Source organism: Chrysemys picta, chromosome 17 (assembly GCF_011386835.1).
Source record: "Chrysemys picta bellii isolate R12L10 chromosome 17, ASM1138683v2, whole genome shotgun sequence".
Taxonomy (NCBI): domain Eukaryota; kingdom Metazoa; phylum Chordata; order Testudines; family Emydidae; genus Chrysemys; species Chrysemys picta.
The window spans coordinates 23707028-23733333 of NC_088807.1; the positions used below are offsets into that span (position 1 = coordinate 23707028).

The 26306-nt window shown below is 61.9% G+C and overlaps 2 protein-coding genes across 2 annotated transcripts; one reads left to right on the forward strand and one right to left on the reverse strand.

The window, feature by feature from the left end:
• The first annotated feature begins 1848 nt into the window (after positions 1–1848).
• On the forward strand, positions 1849–4049 carry LOC101942276 (ferritin light chain-like). Its single transcript, XM_065571104.1, has 4 exons — positions 1849–1984; positions 2888–3034; positions 3168–3293; positions 3752–4049. Exons 1-4 carry the CDS (start codon positions 1883–1885, stop codon positions 3905–3907), a joined length of 531 nt encoding a protein of 176 aa, XP_065427176.1. The 5' UTR covers positions 1849–1882; the 3' UTR covers positions 3908–4049.
• Positions 4050–5281: 1232 nt separating this feature from the next.
• Positions 5282–25359, reverse strand: GYS1 (glycogen synthase 1). The gene is made up of 17 exons (XM_065571054.1): positions 25201–25359; positions 24547–24718; positions 23345–23526; positions 21858–22049; positions 21092–21277; positions 20496–20640; positions 20125–20242; positions 19187–19307; positions 18762–18868; positions 18363–18422; positions 18037–18115; positions 17478–17591; positions 17265–17391; positions 16660–16755; positions 12620–12783; positions 12233–12313; positions 5282–7663 (listed from the first exon to the last, which is right to left on the reverse strand). The coding sequence occupies exons 2-17, from the start codon at positions 24662–24664 to the stop codon at positions 7346–7348; spliced, it is 2208 nt and encodes a 735-aa protein (XP_065427126.1). The 5' UTR covers positions 24665–24718; positions 25201–25359; the 3' UTR covers positions 5282–7345.
• Positions 25360–26306: the final 947 nt, after the last annotated feature.

Genomic DNA, 26306 nt, shown 5'->3' on the forward strand with positions numbered 1-26306 from the left:
AGCTGGTGTGGGCAGGGCAGGGGGTGCAGGGCTGGTGCGGGCAGGGGGTGCAGCAGGGGCTGGCTGGAGACAGGGGCTGGCTACAGGCAGGGCAGGGGGTGCGGGGCTGGCTGTGGGCAGGGCAGGGGGTGCAGCAGGGATTGGCTGCAGGCAGGGGGTGTGGGGCTGGAGGCAGGGCAGGGGGTGCATCAGGGGCTGGCTGGAGACAGGGGCTGGCTGCAGGCAGGGCAGGGGGTGCAGGGCTGGTGCGGGCAGGGGGTGCAGCAGGGGCTGGCTGTGGGCAGGGCCGGGGCTCCCCTGCTTCTACCGCCCCGGCCCTTTAAATAGCCCCTGGAGCCCCCCGCTATCCCAGGGCTCCAGCAGTGGGGCTCTGGTGGCAATTTAAAGGGCCTGGGGCTCCAGCCCCTGCTGGGAGCCGGCAGCCCTGGGACGGTGCACCGGCGGTGACAAGGCCTGGCCCTGCTCCTGGCAACTGGTGGCCTGGGCCCCTCCCCTGCAAGCTGCCAACTGAAGATGGTGGAGAACAAGGAGATCAGGTGGCTCCTGGCCCGGGAAAGAGACAAAGGCCAGAGGACGGGCTGGAGGGGGTGTCAGTTTGGAGATGGCTGGGAAATGGGGTGGGGGAGGGAGGCTCAGATGTGGATCTGGGCTCCCCACCCCCCAAGAGGTACCGGACTGAGGGGTCCTGGTCTCTGTACCCACAAGCTCTGGTTTGGGCTGTTCCTGTCGGCTAATAAACCTGTGTCACCGGCCGGCGGAGAGTCCCGGTGAATTGCAGGAAGTGGCGGGGGGGGGCAGGGCCCGGACTCCCCCACACTCCATGACACCACCTGACCCCCCCAATGTCTCCACATGGGCCCAGCTGCTCCCAGTGCCCCCACCCCCCCGCCGAGCTGCACCCAGTGCCCCCACCCCAGGGCTCAGCCAGTCCCAGACGGCCCCTTTACGAGGCTCCCCACCCCGAACCTGCTGACCCCCAGCCTGTTCCCAGCCCTAGCTCATAAACCAACCCCCCCCCCCCCCCCCCCCCGCGCCTGTTCCTGGCCCAGGGAACTGGCTCGGACCGGATCTGCCGTTGAGCCCCAAAAACAGGAACCCAGAGACCCTGACCCCGGGGAACAGGCTGGGGGGGGACGTGGTCTGGGAGCCAGGACTCCTGGGTTCTCTCCCCGGGCTCTGGGAGGCGAGTGGGGTCTAGTGGTTACAGCTGGGGAGCGGGGGGGCTGGGAGCCAGGACTCCTGGGTTCTCTCCCTTTTTGCAGGGGGATGTTTGGTGCGTCACATGCGCTCAGCGATAGGGGGGGGGGAGAAGAAGGGAACAGCCCAAGGGGGGGGGTTGCTGAGTCATGCTGATGTCACTCCTAGGGGTGGGGCGATGGGGAAGGTTTGTGCAGAGTCCGGAGGGGCACGGGGGCGGGGGGGGCACTTCTTTCTCTCTCCAATCAGCCTCTCAGAGCCAGAGAGAGAACCCAGGAGTCCTGGCTCCCAGCCCCCCCCCTGCTCTCAGCACTAGCTTCTCCTCCCCTCCCAGAGCCGAGGATAGAACCCAGGCGTCCGGGCTCCCAGCCCCTCCCGCACTGTATGGGGCGTGTCGGTGGCTGCTAGCGGCGGGGGGGCGGGCAGGGAAGAGCCGCGGGTATAAAGGGTCCCCGCCAGCCCCCCACACCCCACAGGCTCTTGCTTCAACAGTGCTTGAACGGAGCCTCTGCACCCCGAGACCGGCCCGCACCCCCGAGCCTCTGCACCCCGAGACCGGCCCGCACCCCCGAGCCGCTGCACCCCGAGACCGGCCCGCACCCCCGAGCCGCTGCACCCCGAGACCGGCCCGCACCCCCGAGCCGCTGCACCCCGAGACCGGCCCGCACCAGCCCCCACCGGCACCATGAGCTCCCAGATCCGCCAGAACTACGACCCCGAGAGCGAAGCCGGCACCAACCGCCTGGTGAACCAGCTACTGCGAGCCAGTTACAGCTACCAGTCCCTGGTGAGCGCCCCGCTCCGACCACTGCTCCCCGCTCCCCTCCAGCGCCCGGCTCCCACCACTGCTCCCCGCTCCCCTCCAGCGCCGGGGGGAGAACCCAGGAGTCCTGCTCCCAGCCCCCCCGCTCGGACCACTGCTCCCCGCTCCCCTCCAGCGCCGGGCAGAGAACCCAGGAGTCCTGCTCCCAGCCCCCCCCGGCTCCCACCACTGCTCCCCGCTCCCCTCCAGCGCCCGGCTCCCACCACTGCTCCCCGCTCCCCTCCAGCGCCGGGGGGAGAACCCAGGAGTCCTGCTCCCAGCCCCCCCGCTCGGACCACTGCTCCCCGCTCCCCTCCAGCGCCGGGCAGAGAACCCAGGAGTCCTGCTCCCAGCCCCCCCCCCCCGGCTCCCACCACTGCTCCCTGCTCCCCTCCCAGCGCTGGGGAGAGAACCCAGGAGTCCTGGCTCCCAGCCTCCCCCCCCCCCGCTTTTCCCATCTGCATGTCCCCAGCACAGGGACTTCTCCCCCCCCCCCAATGTCATTGAGCCCCGGGCCCCCGCTGGGTGCCAGATCTGCCTGCCTGGGTCCCTGACCACCCCCCCCCCCCGCCCCACCCTCTGTTGTTTACCAGCCGCTCCTCGGGCAGAGTCCAGCCTCCAAGGACCCTGCCAGTCCCCAGCGATGTTAACCATTAACCAGCACTGACGTGGGGAGGGGTGCGGCTGTCCCCTGGCTGTGGGGGGGTCCCTGGATTGGGGGAGTCTCAGGGGGGTCTCTGGGGCAGTCCCTGGCCTCCCCCCACTCTCTAGCCTTAGGGGCTGGGTGGGGGCTCTCTGGGTGGGGGTGTCTCCCCCTCCCTGGATCTGGGGGGGCCTGGGGGCAGCCCCTCACTCGGGGTTCACTGATGTCTCTCCCCTCCCCCCCAGGGCTATTTCTTCGACCGGGACGATGTGGCGCTGGCCCATTTCTCCGAGTTCTTCCGGCACCTGTCGGGCGAGAAGCGGGAACAGGCCGAGCGGCTGCTGGGCTTCCAGAACCGCCGGGGGGGCCGCATCCTGCTGCAGGCCATCCAGGTGAGCCGGGGGGGCTGGGGGCAGGAGGGAGGGATGCAGGTGGGGGGTGCTGGGGTCTATGGGAAAGGTTGAGGGGGACCCCATCTGCCCCCCCCCCAGGCACAGCCCTAACCTCCCTCCCCCCCACCACCAGAAACCGGAGCAGGACGAGTGGGGGAACGGGGCGGCCGCCATGGACTTCGCCCTGAAGCTGGAGAAAACCGTCAACCAGGCGCTGCTGGACCTGCACAAGGTGGCCATGAGCCACGCGGACCCCCACGTGAGTGACCCACCTCGAGAGAACCCAGGAGTCCGGGCCCCCCTGCTTTAACCACTAGACCCCATTCCCTTCCCAGACCTGAGGAGAGAACCCAGGAGACCTGGCTTCCAGCCCCGCCCCCCACTCTCACCACTAGACCACCCCCTTCCCCTTTTTTTTTTTTTTGCTTGGGGCGGCAGAAATGCTGGAGCCGGCCATGCCCAGGAGACCTGGCTCCCAGGACGCGGGTGCACGCGCACACACACACACGCACCCCCCCACCCCACCCCTCTCACCACTAGACCCCCCCCATTCCCTCCCAGAGCTGGGAGAGAACCCAGGAGTCCTGGCTGCCAGCCCCCCTGCTCTAAGCACTAGACCCTCCCCTCCCAGAGTCGGGAAGAGAACCCAGGAGTCCTGTGGGGGGGAAGGCCCAAGGGGACCCCCGTCTCTAACTCTCCTCTGCCCCCCCACCCCAGATGTGCGATTTCCTGGAGACCCACTACCTGGACGAGGAGGTGAAGCTCCTGAAGAAACTGGGTGACCACGTGACCAACCTGCGGCGCGTGGGGGCGCCCGAGGCGGGGCTGGGCGAGTATCTCTTCGACCGGCTCACCCTGGACGACAGCAGCTGAGCCGCGAGCTGCCCACGGCGCCGGCCCTTTAAATCCTGCTGCCCTGCCGGGCCGGAGCCCCGCGCCCCCCCCCCATCACGGGGTGACCTGCCCCCTCCAAAGTCTGTAACTGGCATTGAATAAAGGCTTGGCCTTAGCACTCCGGCTGTGTGAGGTGTCTGATGGGGACCCAGGCGTCCTGGCTTCCGGGGACCCCGCTCCAACCCCCTCCCCTCACAACGCCCATGACAGAACCCAGGTGTCCTGGCTCCCCATCCCCCCACCACCATCACTCTAACCCCTGCTGAGGGGGGGTACATCCCCTCCCATCACCAGTCCCCCCCACCCTGGCACTCCCCAGCTGGTTAATGGGGTGTCTGATGGCATTAACTTCTGGTGGGGGCAGCTGCTGTCCCTGCCCCCTTGTACTGGGGCAGAGACCTTGGGGGGGGGGGCCCTGTCCCTGCTCCCCCCACCCTACGAGCAGCATCCCGGCAGCACCCCAAACTCAGCGCTGGAAGGGGGGCACCAGGGTGCTTGGCTGGGAGGGACCAAGCGCCCCATTGCACCAGGGGTGCCCCCCATGGTCTGACCCCCAGCCTGAATCCCACGGGTGGGGGGATGTCGCAAAAGGCTGGAATCACACCCAACACCCCACCCCCGCGGGGGCCACATCCCAGTGCCAGGCAAGGGGCCCCCGTATACCCAGCTCCTGCACCCCACCCCAGCGGGGCCATGTCCCAGCACTGGGTGAGGAATCCCCATATAAACATGGACCCATGCCCCCCCCGAGTCAGCCCCATCCCATCATTGGGCGAGGGGTCCCCGTATACCCAGCCCCTGCACCCCACCCCAGAGCCAGCCGCATCCCAGCATTGGGCGAGGGGTCCCCGTATACCCAGCCCCCGCCCCACTTCATAGCCAGACGCATCCCATAATTGGGCGAGGGGTCCCCGTGTACCCAGCCCCCCCGCCCCACCCCAGAGCCAGCCGCATCCCAGCATTGGGCGAGGGGTCCCCGTATACCCAGCCCCCGCCCCACTTCATAGCCAGTCGCATCCCAGCATTGGGCGAGGGGTCCCCGTATACTCAGCCCCCGCCCCACTCCATAGCCAGCCGCATCCCAGCATTGGGCGAGGGGTCCCCGTATACCCAGCCCCCGCCCCACTCCATAGCCAGCCGCATCCCAGCATTGGGCGAGGGGTCCCCGTATGCTCAGCCCCCGCCCCACCCCAGAGCCAGCCGCATCCCAGCATTGGGCAAGGGGTCCCCGTATACCCAGCCCCCGCCCCACTCCATAGCCAGCCGCATCCCAGCATTGGGCGAGGGGTCCCCGTATACTCAGCCCCCAAGCAGGCTGAGGGATGCTCCCCACGGGACACACAGCTGCCGCCACTGAGTTCAACTCACGTTTATTCTTAGGCCCGGCCCGGCTCCCTGTGGCCCGGGAGAGACAAAAATGAAACCAAGCGACGACATTTGCAACAGCCATAAATAAAAAACACGAGCCGGGGGGGGGCCCTCACCCCACAGAGGCCCCATGGCACCCATGGGTGCAGCACCCAGCCCAGGCACAGAGCGGGGGGACCTAGGCACACGGCCCAGGGGATGGCAGCCCAAACGTTTTTGAAACATGATTTTCCTTGTCTTGGGGTTGCCGGGAAACTGGCGGGCAAGGGGAGCCCTGTCTAGACACCTCCCCCTCCCCCCTCTCAGCAGCAGGTCCAGCTGTGTGACCCCTCCCGCCCGCTCCCCAGCAGATGGCGCCAGCCGGGAGCAGGGTTCTAGATATCAAGCAGCCGGGTTCTCGACTGGTCTGTTGTTGGAGGTCTGGGAGGGGGAGGGGACGTGACCAGACTGCACCCGCATACAGAATCCTGGAGCCTTCCAGCCGCCCCGTCATCGGCCATGTTCTAGAGCAGCCCCCTCAGCCTGAGCACAGAGTGATCTAGAACCCAGCAACCGAAACCCAAGCCGAGAATGATCGAAACCCTGCACGTCGTTTTAGCCCGGCCACGCTGGTGTCTAGTGCCTTCAAACAACCTAGAACATGTGCCAGGCAGCTTGGGTTTCTAGCACCTGCCCTGACATTGCTAGAATGATCTAGAACCCTGCCCCCGGCAGCATCTTTCCATCCTACACGCAGTGCTCTAGAATGGTCTACAATGTGATCTAGACCACCTCTTTCCGAGGCTATGCTCGCCCGACCACAGGAGTGTTGCAGAACGCTGCGAGAAGGCCAGGACTCCCAGCACACGCTGTTCTAGAAAGGTGGAGCTGCATTCCAGAAGTCAGGAACCGACCCATCTCCCTTTGTTCACAGCGCCCGCCAGTGCTTCCCCCTTCCCAGAGATGCCATTCGAGATGTCCCCTCCAGAACACCCAACACCCTTCAACATCTCTTGACCGTGCAGTGTTCTGGACTGGTCTAGACCATGACAATGTGGACTTCTACATATGGCCCCAACCCCTTCATTGCACTGAGTTCTAGAGGGATCCAGAACGCTTCAGACTCGGTAGCAGGGTCATTCTAGACTGCCCCTCCTTCTAAACAGCTCCAGCACCCTGCTATGTCACATCACTCCAGAACAATCCAATCAAAACGCTACAGCAGGTCCCATTCTAGACTGCTCCAGAACCCCCAATATCACCCAATGCTGCATTCCAGAATCCAATACAGGTACCCTACATCCTCGACCCCCATTTTAATACACAGAATTCTAGAACAATCTAGATCCCCAAACATGATAATCCAGGGCTGCCCTGCATTCTTGAGTGAGAAGTCTTATAGAAGGATCCAGACCAACCCCACACCTTGAAGCCAGGCCCTGTTCCAGACCAGGCCTCTCTCTAGACCACACCTGACCTTGCTCCTAGCCCAAACCATTTGAGAGCCCCCCATCTCTCCTGAACGTTGGCAGCTGCAAACACTAGTACAATCCAGAGTGCTGCAGACAACAGGGAGGTTGTTCTAGACAGTTTGGAGGGGCAGGCCAGAGCCTATAGTGCATAGGGTCCTGGAGCACCTTGGAGACTGGACTCTAGAACACCCATGCCACTGATCTAGAACACTGAACAAACCCATCACTTTGGGGGTCCCGAGGGAGAGCCAGAAGCAAAGGACGGGAGGCAGGAGGAAGATGTTTATCTCACGTGGAGGGATCACCCCTGGTTTTGAATGATCTAGAACCCAGCAACCCTCACCACCAAAGGGGAGGAGGGTTTCTAGAGGACAGTCGGTGAGAAGGGGATGTTTATACCCATCTCATGGGAGGGGACCTGGTTTTGAATGATCTAGAACCTAGCACGAGCAATCTAGAACCCAGCAAGAAGGGAAGGGTGGGTTCTTGAGAGGGTGAGCCAGAAGCAGAGGACGGGGACGGCAAGGGGGTTGCTTATAACCGTTGTGCCTGGGGTGGGGGCACTCCCTAGTTCTAGACCAGTCTAGAACCCCCTCCCCTAGTTCCTCTCCTCGATGATGGAGTTGTTGGGGCTGCTGGGGTCGCTGGGGCTGGAGGGCATGGTGGGGGTGGAGGCGTTGGAGGCATTGGAGGAGGTGCTGGCCTCGCTGGAGCCCTTCTTGGGCGGCTTGCGCCACTCGGGGACGGGGCCCGTCATGGCCGGGGGCTTGATGTTGCGCCGATCCTTCTCCGCCTCCTCCTCCTCGTCGTACCGCTCGTCGTCCTCCTCCGTCTCGCTGTGGTGGGGGCTGGAGTGGCGGGAGATGGAGGGCGAAGGGGGCACGGAGGCCGGGCGGGGGTAGCGGAATCCTTGGGCCTGGGTGTGGAGAGAAAGAGAGAGAGACATGCCTGGTAGCACCAGCGCCCAGACGCGTCCGCACAGGGCGGGGGGCGGGTGTACGGAGACCCCTCGCCCTGCAGAGACGCGACCCCTCCGGGGTGGGGTGTGTATGTAGGGGGGTGATGTAGCACTCCATATGCTCTATACAAATATGTTTGTAAGTGTGACTATGATGTCACTGGAATATGCTTCGTGCAAAAGGTCTCTTGTAAGGCATCATTACAATGCTTCTGATCTACTGAGTGTGATCATCCCCTTTGTTTGCACATGTTATTTCTATGTCTGGAGTTGGGAGAAGAAGATACAAACGTATATCACTGATGTAAACATTCTAAGTGGAAGCCGTTAAGGGTGCTTCAGATTCAATGAACTGTGAATGGCTCTGTTAACCTGCAAGCCTCCACTGCATACCTGCAGGGCAGTCCTAAGAAACCCCCTAGCTACCACCTGAGCTGGAACAAGGGCTGTACCGGGGAAAGGATTGGGCCCAGACTAGGAAGGAGTCTAGTCTGTGAAAGAAGCTATTGGAACATCTCTGAGGGGGAGATATTACCTGTAATTAGACTTAGACTTGCTCGTTTTGTTTTATTTTGCTGGGTGACTTACTTTGTTCTGTCTGTTATTACTTGAAACCACTTAGATCCTACTTTTTATACTCAATAAACAAAAGTGATTTTATGAATTGACCCAGAGTATGTATTAATACCCGGGGGAGCAAACAGCCGTGCATCTCTCTCTAGCAGTGTGATAGAGGGCGGACAATTTAGGAGTTTACCCTGTATAAATTTTATACAGAGTAAACAGGTTTATTTGGGGTTTGGACCCCATTGGGAGCTGGGTGTCTGGGGGCTGGAGATAGGTAACCCGCTAAGCTGTTTTCGGTTAAGTCTGCAGCTTTGGGAACGTGGTTCAGACCCTGGGTCTGTGTTGTAGCAGGCTGGCGTGTCTGGCTCAACCAGGCAGGGTTCTGGAGTCCCAAGCTGGCAGGGAAAACGGGCTCAGAGGTAGTCGCAGCACATCAGGTAACAGTCCCAAGGGGGTCTCTGTGACCGAACCTGTCACAGTGGCGTAGTCGAGCGGGATCTGTGCACAGCTGATTGCTTTGAAACACTGGTAGTGATTTTAAGTGAGTTTTAAGTGGGGTGGCCGGAGAACAGACAAAGCCATTATTGGTTTGTTATTTTCTGTTTGCTTATTTTGGGTAAGGGAAATAGAGGCAGGAAAGTCCGCAAAATAGGTGAGCGTGAAGCTCAGAAGAAGCTAGAACGGCACAGGGTGCAAACTGCTAAGAAGGAAAGAGGGAGCCAGCAAGCCCTGGAGTTAAAAGACAAAGAAATCGAGGCCCAGATACAAGCACAAATCGAGACCCAGAAGCGTGAACTGGCTGTAATGGAGCGGAAGCGGCGCACAGAGACAGGTATCCTGGAGGTGGACATTGGGGTCCTGGTGACGGCTGCGGTGGGAACAGCCCCCAAAGACTCTGTAGCTGGAAGCAAACCCAACCTGAGTGAAAGGGCGGAGGCGGGGGGATTGGGCTGGCCAGTGAAGGGTCTGTCATAGCTGGGAGCCCACAGCTGGATCAGGGTCACCTTCCCTTTTGGAGGACACAGGAGGAAGTCCAGACGGAAGGGGAGGATGGACAGGAGGGTCTGCCCGCCTTTTGTAGGAAGGCATTTTCCCAGAAATGCCAGACCCCTCCCCTGCGGATCAGGTTTTGAGGGGAGAGTCCACCCCGCTGACCTGTTGGGATCAGAGCGTGGGGTGACCTGGGGGGATCTTACCAATCCAAAGCACCCCATGAAAAGATGTTCCTGCCAGGTTTGTAAGGCAGGAGGAAGAAAAACTTTGCCTTAGGGAAACTTCGCAGCAGGTGGGGCCCAACCCAAAGAGATTCCAGAGGGAGGGGCCGAGGGCAGGCATGGCTGCAGCGCACCCTTTCCTTGCCAAAATCCCAAACACATGCCTGAATTGAGAGCCTTCCCCAAAGCGGCAGGAGAATCTGTCTCCTACCGGGGTGCCCGGAGGGACTGAGAAATACAGTGGACGCTGGCCAAGCCAGGCTGTGTGAATGAAGTCTGTCCGTCAGAAACTGGCTGTTAATCGTGTGTCTTTTGCTACTTCATCTAGGGGTCAAGACAAAGGCGTTAACTTGGGGGGAGGGATAACTCAGTGGGTTGAGCAGTAGCCTGCTAAACCCAGGGTTGTGAGTTCAATCCTTGAGGGGGCCATTGGGGGATTGGCCCTGCTTTGAGCAGGGGGTTGGACTAGAACCTCCTGAGGTCCCTTCCAACCCTGAGATTCTAGGACATCTGCCAAGGCTGATGTTTAATGGTAGAGCCTTTGAACATGTGGGACATACCTGATTTGTGGAAAAAACTGTTGTGTGTGCTAGGGATGGTGACAAGACAGTCCCACAAGCATGTTGCTTTTGAGTTTATACCTGTTGTGACGACGTGGGAATGTTCTTAATGTTTTCTCTGAATACTGGGTGGGTGCCTCAGTTTCCCCTATGCAGTTCTTAAGTATCGAGGTGGGGGGGATAAGGGGGTGTGAGTGTTGCAGAGCCCGAGAGGGAGGTGTGATGGGGTCGGCACAAAGAATGGCCGACCTCCTGGCAATTGATGGCCTGGGCCCCCCCGCAAGGTGCCAACTGAAGGTGTTGGAGAACAAAGAGATCAGGTGACCCTGGCCTGGGAAAGAGACAAAGGCCAGAGGAGGGGCTGGAGGGGGTTTCAGTTTTGAGCTGGCTGGGGAAACAGAGGGAGGCCCAGAACCAGGGTCTGGGCTCCCCACCCCCCAAGATGGACCTGACGGAGGGGTACTGTTCTCTGTACTTACAAGCTGTGTTTTGGGCTGTGTTCCTGTCATCTAATAAACCTTCTGTGTTACTGGCCAGCTGAGAGTCCCGGTGCATCGCAGGAAGTGGGGGGTGCAGGGCCCTGACTCCCCCACACTCTGCGACACCTGTAAACAGGCTGGAAGCCCAGCCCAGCAGCAAAAGCATAACAGGCCGATGCTGCTGTGTGGCCGGGGAAACTGAGGCACGCCGCCTCATGGCATTGGTGGCTAAATGCCAAGACACCTACACTTTAACACATATTGCTATCTGCATTCTGTTATCAATACTGCACCCCAGGCACCCAGGGACCAGGAACCCAGAACTTTGCTAGAGCACCTATAAATAACATCATAGGGTTTAAAAGGTACTGGGAGGGTGTGTAACCAGAGACAAACAGCGATTTTACACGTACTGCCTCCGCCACGTCCAAGTCTCTGACAGTAAGTTCAGGAGGAGGGGGTGATGTAGCACTCCATATGCTTCATAAAAATATGTTTGTAAGTGTGACTATGATGTAACTGGAATATGCTTCATGCAAAAGGTCTCTTGTAAGGCATCATTACAAAGTTTCTGATCTACTGAGTGTGATCATCCCATTTGTTTGCACATGTTATTTCTATGTCTGGAGTTGGGAGAAGAAGATACAAACGTGTATCACTGATGTAAACATACTAAGTGGAAGCTGTTAAGGGTGCTTCAGATTCAATGAACTGTGAATGGCTCTGTTAACCTGCAAGCCTCCACTGCATACCTGCAGGGCAGTCCTGAGAAACCCCCTAGCTACCACCCGAGCTGGAACAAGGGCTGTACCGGGGAAAGGATTGGGCCCAGACTAGGAAGGAGTCTAGTCTGTGAAAGAAGATATTGGAACATCTAAGGGTGAGATTTTACCTGTATTCAGTTTCTTAATGCATTAGGCTCAGACTTCTGTGTGTTTTATTTTATTTTTCATGGTGACTTACTTTGTTTTGTCTGTTATTTGAAATCACTTAAATCCTCCTTTTTATACTTAATAAAATCACTTTTGTTTACTAATTGACCCAGAGTAAGTGATTAATACCCAGGGGAGCAAACAGCCGTGCATCTCTCTCTATCAGTGTTATAGAGGGCGAACAATTTATGAGTTTACCCTGTATAAGCTTTATAGAGGGTAACACGGATTTATTTGGGGGTTTGGAGCCTATTGGGAGCTGGGTGTCTGGGGGCTGGAGATAGGTAACCCGCTAAGCTGTTTTCGGTTAAGTCTGCAGCTTTGGGAACGTGGTTCAGACCCTGGGTCTGGGTTGCAGCAGGCTGGCGGGTCTGGCTCAACCAGGCAGGGTTCTGACGTCCCAAGCTGGCAGGGAAAACGGGCTCAGAGGTAGTTTTGGCACATCAGGTGGCAGTCCCAAGGGGGTCTCTGTGACCGAACCCATCACAGGGGGCACACACAGGGGCTGGATACACAGGAACCTCTGGGGGAGAGGATGCAGGGACTCCTTGGGGGCGAGGTGAGGAAACAAAGGAGCTGGGTACACACGGATCCCTCGGGGGGGGGGGGGGGAGAAATGTAGGGGTCAGGGACCCCATACCCAGCGCAGAAACGCAATACCCTCGGGGGTAGCGTGGGGGCTGGGTATATGGGGCTCCTCGGGAGGGGCACTGGGCCTCTTGGGGGAGGCTGTGGGGGCTGGGTATACGGGGCCCCTCGGAGGTCTCACACTCACCGCTGTCTCCTCCGGGGGCTCGTAGGTGAAGTTGTCGGGAAAGGCCTTGGCGAGCGCCAGGTGTCGGGCAGACATGTAATACTGGGGTGGGGGAGAAGACACGGGGGGTTATGGGGGGCTGGGCCAGGACCTCCCCCTGCCCCGCCCCCTTCTGCCATCCCCACAGCTCCCCTCTGCCCCCCTCAGCCAGCCTCCGTGTCTGCCTCTGACAGCAGCAGGTTCTCCCCAAGGGGTCGGTTCCCATGGAGGCCGGGGGGGTGGGGGCGGGCATGGGGGGGGGGGGGGAACCTCCACCGCCCCATGAGCTATTCTTCCCCCCCTGCCAGCTCTTCCCCCACATGGCCTGGCCCAGGGATACCCCACTCACCCAGCCCCTGTCCTACTCACCCGGCCCAGGTACTTCCAGTCCAGCAGGTCGGAGAGGCGCTCGGTCCGGTTGCGCTGTATGATACGCTGGCGCCGGCTCTGCTGACAGAAACTGTACAGGAAGGACGTCAGCTGGGTGCACGAATCATCCAGCGCCCGGAACCGTCGGTCCAGGATGTAGATCCCTGGGGGAGGGAGAGGGGAGGGAGTGAGAACCCAGGAGTCCTGGCTCCCAGCCCCCCTGCTCTAACTCACTAGCCCCCCGTCCCCTCCCAGAGCTGGGGCAGAACCCAGCCTCTATGTTAAATCTCGACCCATTTCTGAGCTAAGTCCGCTGGGAGAGAGAATTTAAACAGAAAAATGTGAACGATCATTGGGAACAGTCCCAAGAATGTTCTATTAGAGGCCTGAAAAGCCACAATCACGAAGATAGGTTAAAAAAACCAACTAGGCTTATGGGGGAATTGACAGCAACTATACAAAATAAAGACAATATACAACAAGTGGAATGAAGGAGAAGGTGATAATAAAGCATTTCAATCAGAAATCAGGAAATTGTAGAAAATTGATAAGGGAAGCTGAAGGACACAAGGCGAAATCTATGACCAGCAGAGTTAAGGACAATAAGAAGGATGTGTTTGTTTTTTAGCGTATTAGGAACAAAATAAATCCTATATCTTGACTTTAGCAAAGATTTTGATGTGGTCTCCCACAGTATTCTTGCCAGCAAGTTGAATAAGTATGGATTGGATGAATGGACTATAAAATGGTTAGAAAGCTGGCTAGATCGTTGAGTTCAACGGGTAATGATCAATGGCTCGATGTCTAGTTGGCAGCCGGTATCAAGTGGAGCCCTCCAAGGGTCGGTCCTGGGGCCAGTTTTATTCAATACCTTTATTAATGAGCTGGATGGTGGGATGGATTGCACCCTCAGCAAGTTCGCAGATGACACTAAGCTGGGGCGAGAGGTAGATACGCTGCTAGGGTCCAGAGTGACCTAGACAAATTGGAGGATTGGGCCAAAAGAAATCTGATGAGGTTCAACAAGGACAAGTGCAGAGTCCTGCACTTGGGATGGAAGAATCCCAAGAATCGCCTATCAGGGATGGTCTAGACAATATTTGGTCCTGCCATGCGGGCAGGGGACTGGACTCGATGACCTCTCGAGGTCCCTTCCAGTCCTAGAATCTATGAATCATGCAGCGCTATAGACTAGGGACCGAGTGGCTAGGCAGCAGTTCTGCAGAAAAGGACCTGGGGATTACAGTGGACGGGAAGCTGGATATGAGTCAGCAGTGTGCTCTTGTTGCCAAGAAGGCCAACGGCACATTGGGCTGCATTAGTAGGAACATTGCCAGCAGATCGAGGGAAGTGATTAGTTCCCTCTATTCGGCACTGGTGAGGCCGCACGCATCCAGTTTTGGGGCCCCCACTACAAGGAGGACGTGGACAAATTGGAAAGAGTCCAGCGGAGGGCAACGAAAATGATTAGGGGGCTGGGGCACATGACTTACGAGGAGAGGCTGAGGGAACTGGGCTTGTTTAGTCTGCAGAAGAGAAGAGTGAGGGGGGATCTGATAGCTGCTTTCAACTACCTGAAGGGGGATTCCAAAGAGGATGGAGCTCGGCTGTTCTCAGTGGTGGCAGATGACAGAACCAGGAGCAATGGTCTCAAGTTGCAGTGGGGGAGGTCCAGGTTGGATATTAGGAAACACTATTTCCCTAGGAAGGTGGTGAAACACTGGAATGGGTTCCCTAGGGAGGTGGTGGAATCTCCATCCTTGGAGGTTTTTAAGGCCCGGCTTGACAAAGCCCTGGCTGGGATGATTTAGTTGGTGTTGGTCCTGCTTTGAGCAGGGGGTTGGACTAGATACCTCCTGAGATCTCTTCCAACCCTAATCTTCTATGATTCCATGAATGGAGTTCATCCATTACTAGATGGACAGGATAGAATTGTGAATAACAACACAGAAAAGCAGAAGTGTTGAGTAAATATTTGTGTTCTGTATTTGGGAAAAAGCCAGATCACGTAGCCAGATCATATGATGATAAAACACTTTCCATTCCAGCAGGATCTCTGGAGGAGGTTTTGACGATGTGGGGGAGTTTCTTGTTTTTCTTGTTTCCTATGGGGGATTTGCTTGGTTTTCCAATGGTTGGCATGCAGAGGGGGGTAGGACTCAGTTTCCCTGGGTGCTACTGGTTTAACGAGGTGATGGGAGAGGGTTTGTGGTTACAGAAGACCGGAGAGGAAACTTGGGACCCCAGCCACTGGCGGGGAGAATGGAGACCCCAGCGACCGGTGACCTGGTGACCCGGAGACTCAGCTCAGGAGTCGCAGCCGGTTCTGGCCAGTGGGAGGACAATGGGCTGCGGAGACAGGACCCCGGTGTCCTGACCAGCCGGTTCCGGCCAGAGGACGGAAGAGAGGAGAGGAGGCCCAGGCGATCTTGTTTATGACCCTGTTTCCCTGGAGAGAAGACAATGGACAGAGGCTGGGCTTGGGGCCGGTGATCTCAGATGCCCAGCTGGGAAGCAGGGGGGCTCTGGGCTGGAAAGGGGGAGCAGGAGTCCCTCTGGTCTAGAGAACAGGATGGGATCGTCTCCTTCGGGGGGTGGAGGTCCCGGGGGTCCAGAGCGAGTGGACTCCCTGAGGGGGCCCACGGCGAGAGACAGACGTGCTAGGGCTCCGAGAGGTGCGGCTCCAGGAGGTGGAGGGGCCTGACCCCGAGAGAGAGTGGACCCCCGAGAAGGGCTGTCGCACTGAAAGGGGCACCCCCCATGGACCGCACGGGGCCAAGAGTGGGCACGAGCTGTGAGTCCGTGACAGAGGTTAAACAGCAGCAACTAAAGCTAGACATTTTAAAATCAGCATGTCCCAAAAACTTGCAACCCAGAGTTTTAAAAGAGCTGGCCGAGGAGCTCACTGGACCATTAATTTTCAGTAAGTCTTGAAACCCTGGGGAACTTCCAAAAGATTGGAAGAAAGCCAATCTGCGACCTGGGTAATTATAGACCAGTCGATCGGACATCGATCCCAGGCAAGATGATGACGTGGCTGATGTGGGACTTAAAGAATTGAAAGGGGACAACGTAATTAACTCCAATCAATATGGGACTATGGAAAATAGATCCCATCCAACTACTGTCACATCTCTTCTGGTGAAATTAGAAATTTGAAAGACACAGGTCATGGGGCTGATGTGACCTATTCAGACTTGTGTGGTGCTACATGACATTAAGATCAAAACACGAGAAGATAACACATCGACATGGCCCACGTTAAATGGATTAAAAACTGGCTAGCTGCTAGATCTCGCAGGGGGCATCGCTATCAAGCGGGCAGGTTTCTAGTGGGGTCTCGCAAGGCCCCTCGCTACTGAATGTTTTTATCAGTGACCTGAGGGAAAACATCAAATCCTCACTGATAAAGTTTGCAGACGACCCACACGCTGGGGGCATGGGAACCAATGCAGAGGATGGGTCAGTGATACAGGGCGACCAGCTCGCTGGGTAAGCCGGGCCCAAGCAAACGCTGCGTGTTAATACAGTTCCGGCTAGGACCAGAGAACGCAGGCAGCACATACAGGCTGGGGGGGGCCTCTCTCCTGGGGAGCAGTGTGGTGGGCGATCAGCGGCACCCCGTGGGTCCTGGGGCGTGTGAACGGGGAGATGGCGAGTCGGAGCATCGCCTCTGGAGCTGGCCCTGGGGCAGCTGGGATCCTGCACCCAGCTCTAGTGTCCACATCTCAAGGAGGATGGTGGTAAATTGCAGAGGGGCCGGAGAAGAATGTGAGGGCCGGAAAACCTGCCTGCGAGTGAGAGACCCCTCCAGGAGCTCCGGCCGTTTAGGTGAGCAGAGAGGGGGGCGGGGGGGACCTGCGTGGGGAAGGGATCCCAGGCGCGTCAGTCTAGCACAGGCAGGGCTCACGCCTTCCTGGGGCCGGGCGTGGATGCTGGACGCATTCAGCCGGGAAATGAGGCATCTGTTTTGCCCAGGCTGGGGGATTGGCCAGAGAACAATTCCCCCAGGTCGTGGGGTAGGGGGGCCCGGGACTCACCGTAGGCCGACGGGTCGGCGATATGCTCTTCCATGAAGCAACCGAATCCGGAGAGGTTGGTCGAGATGCTGGGAATCCCCATGACAGTGCATTCAGCTGGCGGGGGGAGAGGGAGTGTTAGACCCGGGGGCGGGGAGCGGGGGGGGGGGGGGGAAGAGCTGGATGCACGTACCCCCTTCCCCCGCCCTTGTAGCCCGCTTCTGAACAACCCATGTCTGAAACCACAGAGCGTGATGGCCCCATGGACACCCACCACCTGGAGCGCGGGGGCTGGATATACGGGGCCCCCCCCTTGCCCAGCGCTGGGACACAGCCCCTCGGGGGTGGGGGCTGGTTATACAGGGACCCCTCATCCAGAGCTGGGGATAGAACCCAGGGGTCCTGGCTCCCCCCCCCCCCCGTCTAATCACTAGACCAAACTCCCCTCCCAGAGCTGGGGATAGAACCCAGGAATCCTGGCTCCCAGCTCTCCCCTGCTCTAACCACTAGACCCCACTCCCCTCCCAGAGCCGGGGAGAGAACCCAGGAGCCCTGGCTGCCAGCCCTCCCCACTATCCTCCCTGTCGCAGGGAGGAACCCAAGCGCTGGGCACCCCAGTTCCTTGCCTGGCGTGTAGCCCCACGGCTCATAGTAGGAGGGGAAAACCCCTAGGTGGCAGCCTCGGACGAACTCTTCGTAGTCCACGGGCAGCAGGGGGCTGGTGGAGGACAGGAACTCGGGGTGGAAGATGACCTGGGGGCAGAGAGGGGGGGGGGTGTTACCCCCGGCCGGGCAGCACCCCCCTTGTCCCTCCCCCGCGGGGCCGCCCCCCGGCTCACCTTGACGCGGTCAGCACTGCTGTTAAACAGACCGAGACGCCGGATGGTGTTGAGGACGGGATCCGTAGAGTCGTCCAGCATGTTGTGGGTGCAGACGGGGGGGAAGGAGTGACGCTAGGACGGACAGACACCTGTCAGGCGGGGGAGGCTTCGCCGTCGCAGGACTGGACCCAGGCGTCCGGGCTCCCAGTCCCCACAGCTCGATCCCATGAGACCCCACTCCCCTCCCAGAGCCAGGATTGGACCCAGGAGTTCTGGCTCCCAGCCCCTCCCTTCCCCCTGCCCTCACCACTAGACTCCACGCCCTTCCCAGAGCTGGGGATAGAACCCAGGAGTCCTGGCTCCCCCCCTCTGGCCTCACTCCCCTCCATGAGCTGGGAGAGAACCCAGGAGTCCTGCCTCCCCCCTGCCCCCCTCTAGCCTCACCACTAGACCCCACTCCCTTCCCAGAGCTGGGGAGAGAACCTAGGAGTCCTGGCTCCCAGCCCCCCCTGCTCTAACCACTAGACTCCCCCCTCCCCCGACCCTGACCAGGGAGAGAACCCAGGCGTCCGGGTACCTGGGTGGCGAATATCGCTCTCTTCATCATGGTGAAATCCTCCTTGTCCAGCATCTTGTTCATGTCGGGGAGGTTCCCGCTGGGGGAACGGAGGGGGGTTAGTGGGGGCAGAGCCCAGGACTGGACACCCCCCAGCTCCCTGCACCCCAAGGTGCCCCTCACAGCCCAGAGCCCCCTGCCCCATATAGCCCACCTGCCTCCCCCTCGCTCCCCAGCTCCCCACCGGCCTTCCGCTACAGGGAAGCTGAAGGGCCGGCGCAGCCCCCCCCGCACCTCACTGCTGTCCCCCGGGCCGCTGAGCTCAGGGAGCCGGGGGTGGGACTTACACCAGCAGCGATTCATACAACTTCTTCCCAAACTTCTCCTTCACGGCATTGGCTGTGTCCCTGCAGAGACAGAGAGAGAGGGAGAGATCCTGGGAGTCAGGACTCCTGGGTTCTGTCCCCAGCTCGGGGGGAAATGGGGTCTGGTGGCTAGGGCAGGGGGGAGCCAGGACTCCTGGGTTCTCTCCCGGGCGCTGGGAGGGTAGTGGGGTCTAGTGGTTAGATCGGGGAGCTGGGAACCAGGACTCCTGGGTTCTTTCCCCAGCACGGGATGGGGGTCTAGGGGTTAGGGCACGGGCGAGCCAGGACTCCTGGGTTCTTTCCCCAGCTCTGGGTGGGGGATGGGGTTTGGTGGTTAGGGCAGTGGGAAGCCAGGACTCCTGGGTCCCGTGGGGGGCTCACCAGAGCTGCTTGCGCACGGCCTGCCCCTTGAGGCTCTCCACGTTGAAGTTGTTGGTCCGAGCCGGCATGATGAAGAAGGTCACCACGGTCACCTGGCTGCCGTTCACCTGGGGGGGCAGAGGGATGAGTGGGGGGGGGGGGGGCGCCCGGGGCCATTCCCCAGCAGGGATGGGGACTCCAGGAACAGCTCAGCCCCCGTCCCAGAGACACCCCCCCCACACACACACTGCCCCCTACCCAGCTAGGAAACCCACCACAGGCCCCATCCACCCTCCCCCACTGCCCTCTGCCGCCAGGGGTTTGTCCGACCCCTTCTGACTGGGCCCCGAACGAGATGGCAGGCAGTGGGGGGCCTCTCACCCAAACCCCCAGAGTGGGGGAAGCAGGGCAAGGGACCCCCCCAGCGGGCAGGGAACCCCCGTTACCCGGAGCAGGTAGTTGAGTCGGGCCAGCGCCTCCAGGAAGATGTCAGCCCCCTTGTTGGAGAATTCGTAGCGCCCGGCGATGAAGAAGAACAGGGTCTTGTCCAGGTTAAAGTCCAGGTGCCTGGGGCAGAGAAACCCCTGAAAGTCCAGCCCCCGTGCCCCACCCCAGAGCCAGCCACATCCCAGCGCCGGGCGAGGGGTCCCTGGATACCCAGCCCCCGCGCCCCACCCCAGAGCCAGCCGCATCCCAGCACTGGGTGAGGGGTCCCCGGATACCCAGTCCCCCCCTCCCTCCCCCCGCCCCAGCCCAGAGCCAGCTGCATCCCAGTGCCGGGCGAGGGGTCCCCAGATACCCAGCCCCTGCGCCCCACCCCAGAGCCAGCCGCATCCCAGCGCTGAGCGAGGGGTCCCTGGATACCCAGACCCCGTGTCCCACCCCAGAGCCAGCCGCATCCCAGCGCTGGGCGAGGAGTCCCTGGATACCCAGCCCCCGCGCCCCACCCCAGAGCCAGCCGCATCCCAGCACTGGGTGAGGGGGTCCCCAGATACCCAGCTCCCGCGCCCCACCCCAGAGCCAGCTGAATCCCCACCCAGGAGGAGTCCAATTGACATACTGCACCTAGCACTGGGTTGAAAGGGGGGGGATCTGACCTCACATGCCCCCTTAATCCTCTACAGCACCTCAAGGGGGTAGTACAGAGACAGCAGGTGCAATATTACCAGCAGCCAGAAGGGGGCGCTGAGGGGAATTCCAGGAGGAAAGAAGCAGGGTTCAGTGAGTTTGGGGCAGAGTAGGGGGGGGGGGGAGGGGGGGGGGGGAGCTGGGACCCAGGACTCCTGGGTCCTACCACGGTGGCGATGGAAATACTGTTCCAAGGTTGTGCCTGTGGGACCGAGCAGGTTGGGGCGCCCCAGAAGCTGGGGTGTCAGGGACTCACCCATAGAAATGCCCCCGGACGAACTCCTGGATGTGGGCCTTGCTCTGGGCGTGGAGGTTCTGGAACTCGTGCATGGCAGAGAATTTCTTGACATTCAGGCCGTTGGGGGTCACCATATCTGGGGGGGGGGAGAGGCAGGAAAAGGGGGGCACCAGAGAGCAGACATGGGGCAGCCATTAGTGGGAAATAACCAGGCCTGGGATTGCCTGTTCTTCCCCACGCTGTTCTATGTGGCTGCTCAACAGCCCCCACGCTCCACCCCAGAGGGGGCGAATCCCAGTGCTGGACGAGGGGTCCCTGCATACCCATCCCCCGCGTCCCGCCCCAGAGGCCCCGCGCCCCCAGCCGGCCCCACACTCCCAGCCCCTCACCGGGTTTTCTCTTGAGCAGGTGTTCGGCTTCCACGGCCGTGATCTGGGACACGGTGGTGAAGACGTGGGTGCAGTGCACGGCGGCCCGCTCCATGCAGTACCGGTGGTAAATCTGCCGGTCCCCGGCCTCCTTGTCCACGTTAAACTGGGGCCAGGAGGGAGGGGGGCAGTGAGAAAGGACAAAGTGATAACGCCCTGGAGTAGGGCAGAGCATGAGGCGGGGGGCAAGGGGAAGCCAGGACTCCTGGGTTCTCTCCCCGGCTCTGGGAGGGGAGTGGGGTGTAGCGGTTGGAGGGGTGGGGGCTGGGAGCTAGGGACTCCTGGGTTCTCTCCCCGGCTCTGGGAGGGGAGTGGGGTGTAGCGGTTGGAGGGGTGGGGGCTGGGAGCTAGGGACTCCTGGGTTCTCTCCCCGGCTCTGGGAGGGGAGTGGGGTGTAGCGGTTGGAGGGGTGGGGGCTGGGAGCTAGGGACTCCTGGGTTCTCTCCATGGCTCTGGGAGGGGAGTGGGGTGTAGCAGGTTGGGGGGGGGACGACTGGGAGCCAGGACTCCTGGGAGGGGACCATGCACCCCAGGGCGCCCCCCACCCGGTGACTCACGGCATGCAGGTTGTTGTAGAAGTCGACGCTGCCCGCGCACAGGTAGCGCCCCAGCAGCGTGGCGTGGGTGGTGAAGATGGTGGCCACCGGCAGCTTGCGGGTACGACACAGGATGAGCCCAACGCCCGCCAGCCACTCGTGGAAATGGCCGATGACAAACGGCTTCTCCTCGCACTGAGCCACGAACTGGGGCGAGAGAGAGAGAGCGAGAGCCCGGTCAGGACGCCTGGGTTCTCTCTCCGTGCTGGGAAGGGATGGAGGGCTAACCGATAGAGTGGGGGGGGGCTGGGAGCCAGGACTCCTGGGTTCTCTCCCTGTGCTGGGAGGGGACGGAGGAGTCTGGTGGGTCAGAAGGGGGTTGGGAGCCAGGACGCCTGGGTTCTCCTCCTTGGCTCTGGGGAAGGCTGCTGGGAGCCAGGACGCCTGGGTTCTCTCCTTGGCTCTGGGGAGGGGGGGGGTGGAGGGGAAGGCTGCTGGGAGCCAGGACGCCTGGGTTCTCTCCCTTGCTCTGGAAGGGGAGTGGGGTCTGGAGCCAGGACACCTGGGTTCTCTCTGTGGCTCGGGGGAGGGGGGGGGCTGCTGGGAGCCAGGACGCCTGGGTTCTCTCCCTTGCTCTGAAAGGGGAGGGGGGTTGGGAGCCAGGACGCCTGGGTTCTGTTTGCAACACCCCAGGAAATGGGACGCTCAGGGCCAGCGGTGGGCTGGCCTAGGGGGTGCTGTGGGCAGAGCTGGGGGCTCTCGGGCAGCATTACCCCCCCCCCCGCACCTCGCCAAGGAACCAGGCAGCGAGGAAGCCGAAGAGGACGGCGTCGTTGGCCTCCCGGTCGTACCAGGGCACCCCGATGGCGCAGCTTTCCCACAGCTCCGTCTTCCAGCGGTCCAGGCTCCAGGCCGTGGCCCCCACGTCCAGCAGCACCACGTAGGGGCCCCCCTCGATGAGCCAGCGCCCAAAGTACACCTGGGGGGGGGCAGGGGTGAAAGGGGAGAGGAACCCACACCCAGGCCCCCCCCCACTTGGACCCCCAAACCACACCCAGGGGCCCCCCACCTGGGCCCCTGCCACCGAGCACCCAGCAGAACCCTGGCCCCCAAACGAACCGCCCCAGGGCCTCTCCCCATCACAGACACATGGACCAACCCCCCCCAGAGCCTCCACACCCAGCAAGGACCCCCCCCCCCAACTGCCACCTCGGGGGTAAGGGAGACCCCCCCAAGAATGGGGTTGGGGCCCAGATGGCAGTAGCTACTTCCCGACACCCCCACAATGTAGCCCGCCCTCCCCCCCCCCTCAGGATCCCAGCCCTCCCCCCCGCCAACCAGGAGGGGACTTCAGGGCAGATATTTTGAGCACCAGAGAAAAACATCACGTGTGTGTGGGGGGGTGACCTTTCCTGGGGGGTAACCTGAGCCTGGATACTAAAGATAGCCCCCCTCTGGGGACTCGGCCAATGGGGGGGGCTGGGCGTCCCAGAGGTGGCTGCTGGGTGGGGGGAATGAGACATCCCCAAAACACCAGGGATTGGGCGTGACGGTCCTAATAGGAGACAGGATTTCTGGGTGTGTGGGGGGGGTTCTGTTCAACCTGGTTAGGTGCGGGCAGAACTCCTGGGTTCTCTCCCCGGCTCTGGAAGGGGAGTGGGGTCTAGTGGTCAGAGCAGGGGGGCTGGGAGCCAGGACTCCTGGGTTCTCTCCTGGCTCTGGGAGAGGTGTGGGGACTAGTGGTTGGGGGGGGGGGGGGGCGGGGGGAGAGATCTGGGAGCCGGGACTCCTGGGTTCTCTCCTGGCTCTGGGAGAGGTGTGGGGACTAGTGGTTGGGGGGGGGGGGGGGGAGAGATCTGGGAGCCGGGACTCCTGGGTTCTCTCCGGGCTCTCGGAGGGGAGCGGGGCAGTGCTGGGAGCCAGGACTCCTGGGTTCTCTCCTGGCTCTGCAAGGGGAGCGGGGTCTAGTGGTCAGAGCAGCGGGGCTGGGAGCCAGGACTCCTGGGTTCTCTCCTGGTTCTGGGAGACAGGTGCAGGAATCGTTCTGGTCAGAAGAGGGGGACCCCAACATAGAGGTAGAGGTAGAGGAAGTGGGTGGGTGGGCCCCCCCTTGGACCATGGGGAGCAGCAGGGTCACATCAGTCCCCGCCCCCCCATGAATCACAAGGAGGCCCCCAAACACCCCTGGCTGTCATTTTGCCGGGGGGGGGGGGGGAGGAGGGGGCTCTCCACTCGCAGTGGCTGGTTCCCCAGCTCCCCCGGCCCAGCTCTCACCTTGCAGCCCTTGGCGTTCATGGAGTCGATGGTGCGTCGCACGGCCGGGTGGGGTGGGTCGATCAGCTCCACCTGGGTGCGCACGTTCTGCTCTAGGTAGGGCCCCATCAGGAAGTAATTCTCCCCCCACTCGTCCGACGTGATCTTGGCCTTGGTCTGCAGCACCGTGTAGATACCCCCCACTGCGGGGGGGGGGGGGGGTGTTAGAGACACAGCCCCCCATGCACCCGCCCCTGGAGAAGGGGGGCCGATATACACCCTGTCCCTTTATCAGAGGGATGGGGGGGCCCTCGATACACACCCCTCCCCCACACCTGGGACTCCCTTGCACTGTCCCATGGGGCCCGGCAAGATGCAATGCATTGTGGGACCCCCAGCAGCAGGGCCCCCCCCATTGACTCCCTTGCCCCATGCCCCCAAGCAGGGCTCTCAGCCACCCAGGTCCCCAAAGCAGGAGACCCCTCCCACCTCCCCAACTCTAGCGCCCCCTGTGGTCAAAGCCCAACCCCCCCCCCCCCCCCCAGCCTGGCCCGGCTCCCCCCAGCTCCCGCCCAGAGACCCGGCCAGGGGCTGCCCCACGGCGCAGTTACCCCGCCCCAGCTCAGACTGGTCCCTTCCCTGCACCAGCGTCTCCGCCCGCCGGCCTGGGCCCCAGACCCCCCTGCAAGAGGACCTGGGGAGCAGGAGGCATCGGGGGAATCACAAGGTTGTGCCTGTTCCCTCACAGCCAAGGCCTGGGGGGGGGTCACAGCAAGAAGGACAGCTCCAGCCAGCGCCCCCCCCACGCTGGGACACGGCCTCCTGGGTGGGGCAAGGGGCTGGGTATACGGGGACCCCTCGCCCAGTGCCGGGATGCGGCCCCCTCTGGGGTGGGGCATGAGCTGGTTGTGGGGGACCCCTTGCCTGGGCGGAGTCACGACCTCATGTTCCTGCTCCTCACCCCATAGGAGGATGCCTGGGTCTGCCCCCCAGCAAGCCATGGCCCGGCGGCTCACAACGCAACCCCCTGGGCTCCCAGCCACTGGACCCCACCCGCCTCCTGGAGCCAGGGAGAGAACCCAGGTGTCCGGGCTCCCAGCCCCCACTGCTCTAACCACTAGCCCGCCCTCCCCTCCCAAACCTGGGGAGAGAACTCAGGAGTCCTGGCTACCAGCCCCCCCCTCCCCTCCGAGCCAGGGAGAGAACCCAGGCATCCGGCTCACCTTTGTTGGCCACCTCCCAGGCCACCTCGAAGAGGACGGAGTTCTCCAGGTCGATCTCATCCTCCCAGTCCTCCAGCCCCGTCAGGGAGGTGACGGAGACGCTGCGGGCCAGGGGCATGGCGGCTGAGGCTGGGGGGCAGCGCTTCGCCAACGGGGGGGTCTGCGTGGCGGGCTGGGGAGACAGACAGACCCGATCAGCCCTGTTACCCCCCGCCCCAGTGCAGGCCCACGGGGGGGGGGGGGGGGGGTCAGAGCCACGGGACACCCCCCGCCCCGCCACCTCCCAGACCCACAGGAAGGGGGGGGGGGCGGAATCAGAGCCGTGGCTGGTGGGGAACTGGGAGGGGGGATTGGGGGTCGGTGGGGGATGCAGGGGGCACACGGGGAAAGGGGTTGGGGGATCACGGGGGGCTGGGGGAAGAGGAGAGAAGGGGGCTAGGGGAACATGGGGCGAACGGGCTGGGAAAGGGGGGGTCAGAGCCTTGGCTAGTGGGGGGCTGGGGGGATGCAGGGGACACGCGGGGGAAGGGGTTGGGGATCGCTGGGGGAAGAGGAGGGGAGGGGGACTAGGAGGACATGGGGGGAAGGGACTGGAAAAGGGGGGACATAGGGGGGCTGGATGCTGGGGGGGCTCCCTCTCCCCCCCCCACTCACCTCCCCGCAGTGCCTCCAGCCAGCCCCTCCGCAGCGCTAGTCTCAGAGTGACCCCGCCCCTCCCCCATCTGCTGCAGCGGAGCCCCGCCCACACAGGGTGTGGCCCGCGCGGCGCCACGCCCCAGTGCGTTCCCGCGACTCTGAGTGGAGCGCTCAGAGGACCCCGGGCTGTGATTGGCTGACGTAGCCGGTGACCGGCCAGGGAGGGACACGTGGGAGAGGGCTGGGTACGTGCTCCAAGGTCTTAAAGGGGAAGTGTCGCCAATTCCAGGAAAGGGGGGAGGGGAGCAGGGCAGGAGGGGGTGTCAGGGAGGGGTCAGAGGAGAGGTACGGGGGGGAGGGGCGGGGGGGTCAGGGGAGGGAGGGGATGGAATCAGAGGGCGGGGCCAGAGGAGGGGGTGGGTCAGGGAGAGGTCAGGGCGGGCGGGGGTAGGATGCGGAGGGGGCGGGGACAGGAAGGATGTGGAGGGGCAGCGTAAGGAGGGGTGAGGTCAGGGGGAGAGTCAGCGTAGAGGGGGAGGGGCGGGGTCAGCGGAGGGGGGAGGAGGAGGAGGAGGGGCGGGGTCAGGAACGGGGTGGGGTCAGGGGAGCAGAAGGGCTAGGGTAGGAGGGGTAGGGGCGGGGTCAGGGAGGTGGTGGGTTAGAGGAGGAGGAGGGGCGGGGTCAGAGGGGAAGGGGCGGAGCCAGAGGAGGAGGAGGGGCGGGGTCAGGGAGGAGGAGGAGGGGCGGGTCAGGGAGGAGGAGGAGGAGGAGGAGGAGGAGGGGCGGGGTCAGGGAGGAGGTGGGGTTAGAGGAGGGGGTAGAATGAGGGAGGGGTCAGAGGAGGGTTTAGGAGGAGGAGGGGCGGGGTCAGAGGAGGAGACGGGGCGGGGTCAGGGAGGGGCGGGATAGGAGGGTCAGGGTCAGGGAGGGGGTAGAATGAGGGAGGGGTCAGAGGAGGGTTTAGGAGGAGGAGGGGCGGGGTCAGAGGAGGAGGAGGGGCGGGGACAGGGAGGGGGTAGGAGGGAAGGGGCGGGGTCAGAGGAGGGTTTAGGAGGAGGAGGGGCGGGGTCAGAGGAGGGTTTAGGAGGAGGAGGGGCGGGGTCAGGGAGGGGGTAGGAGGGAAG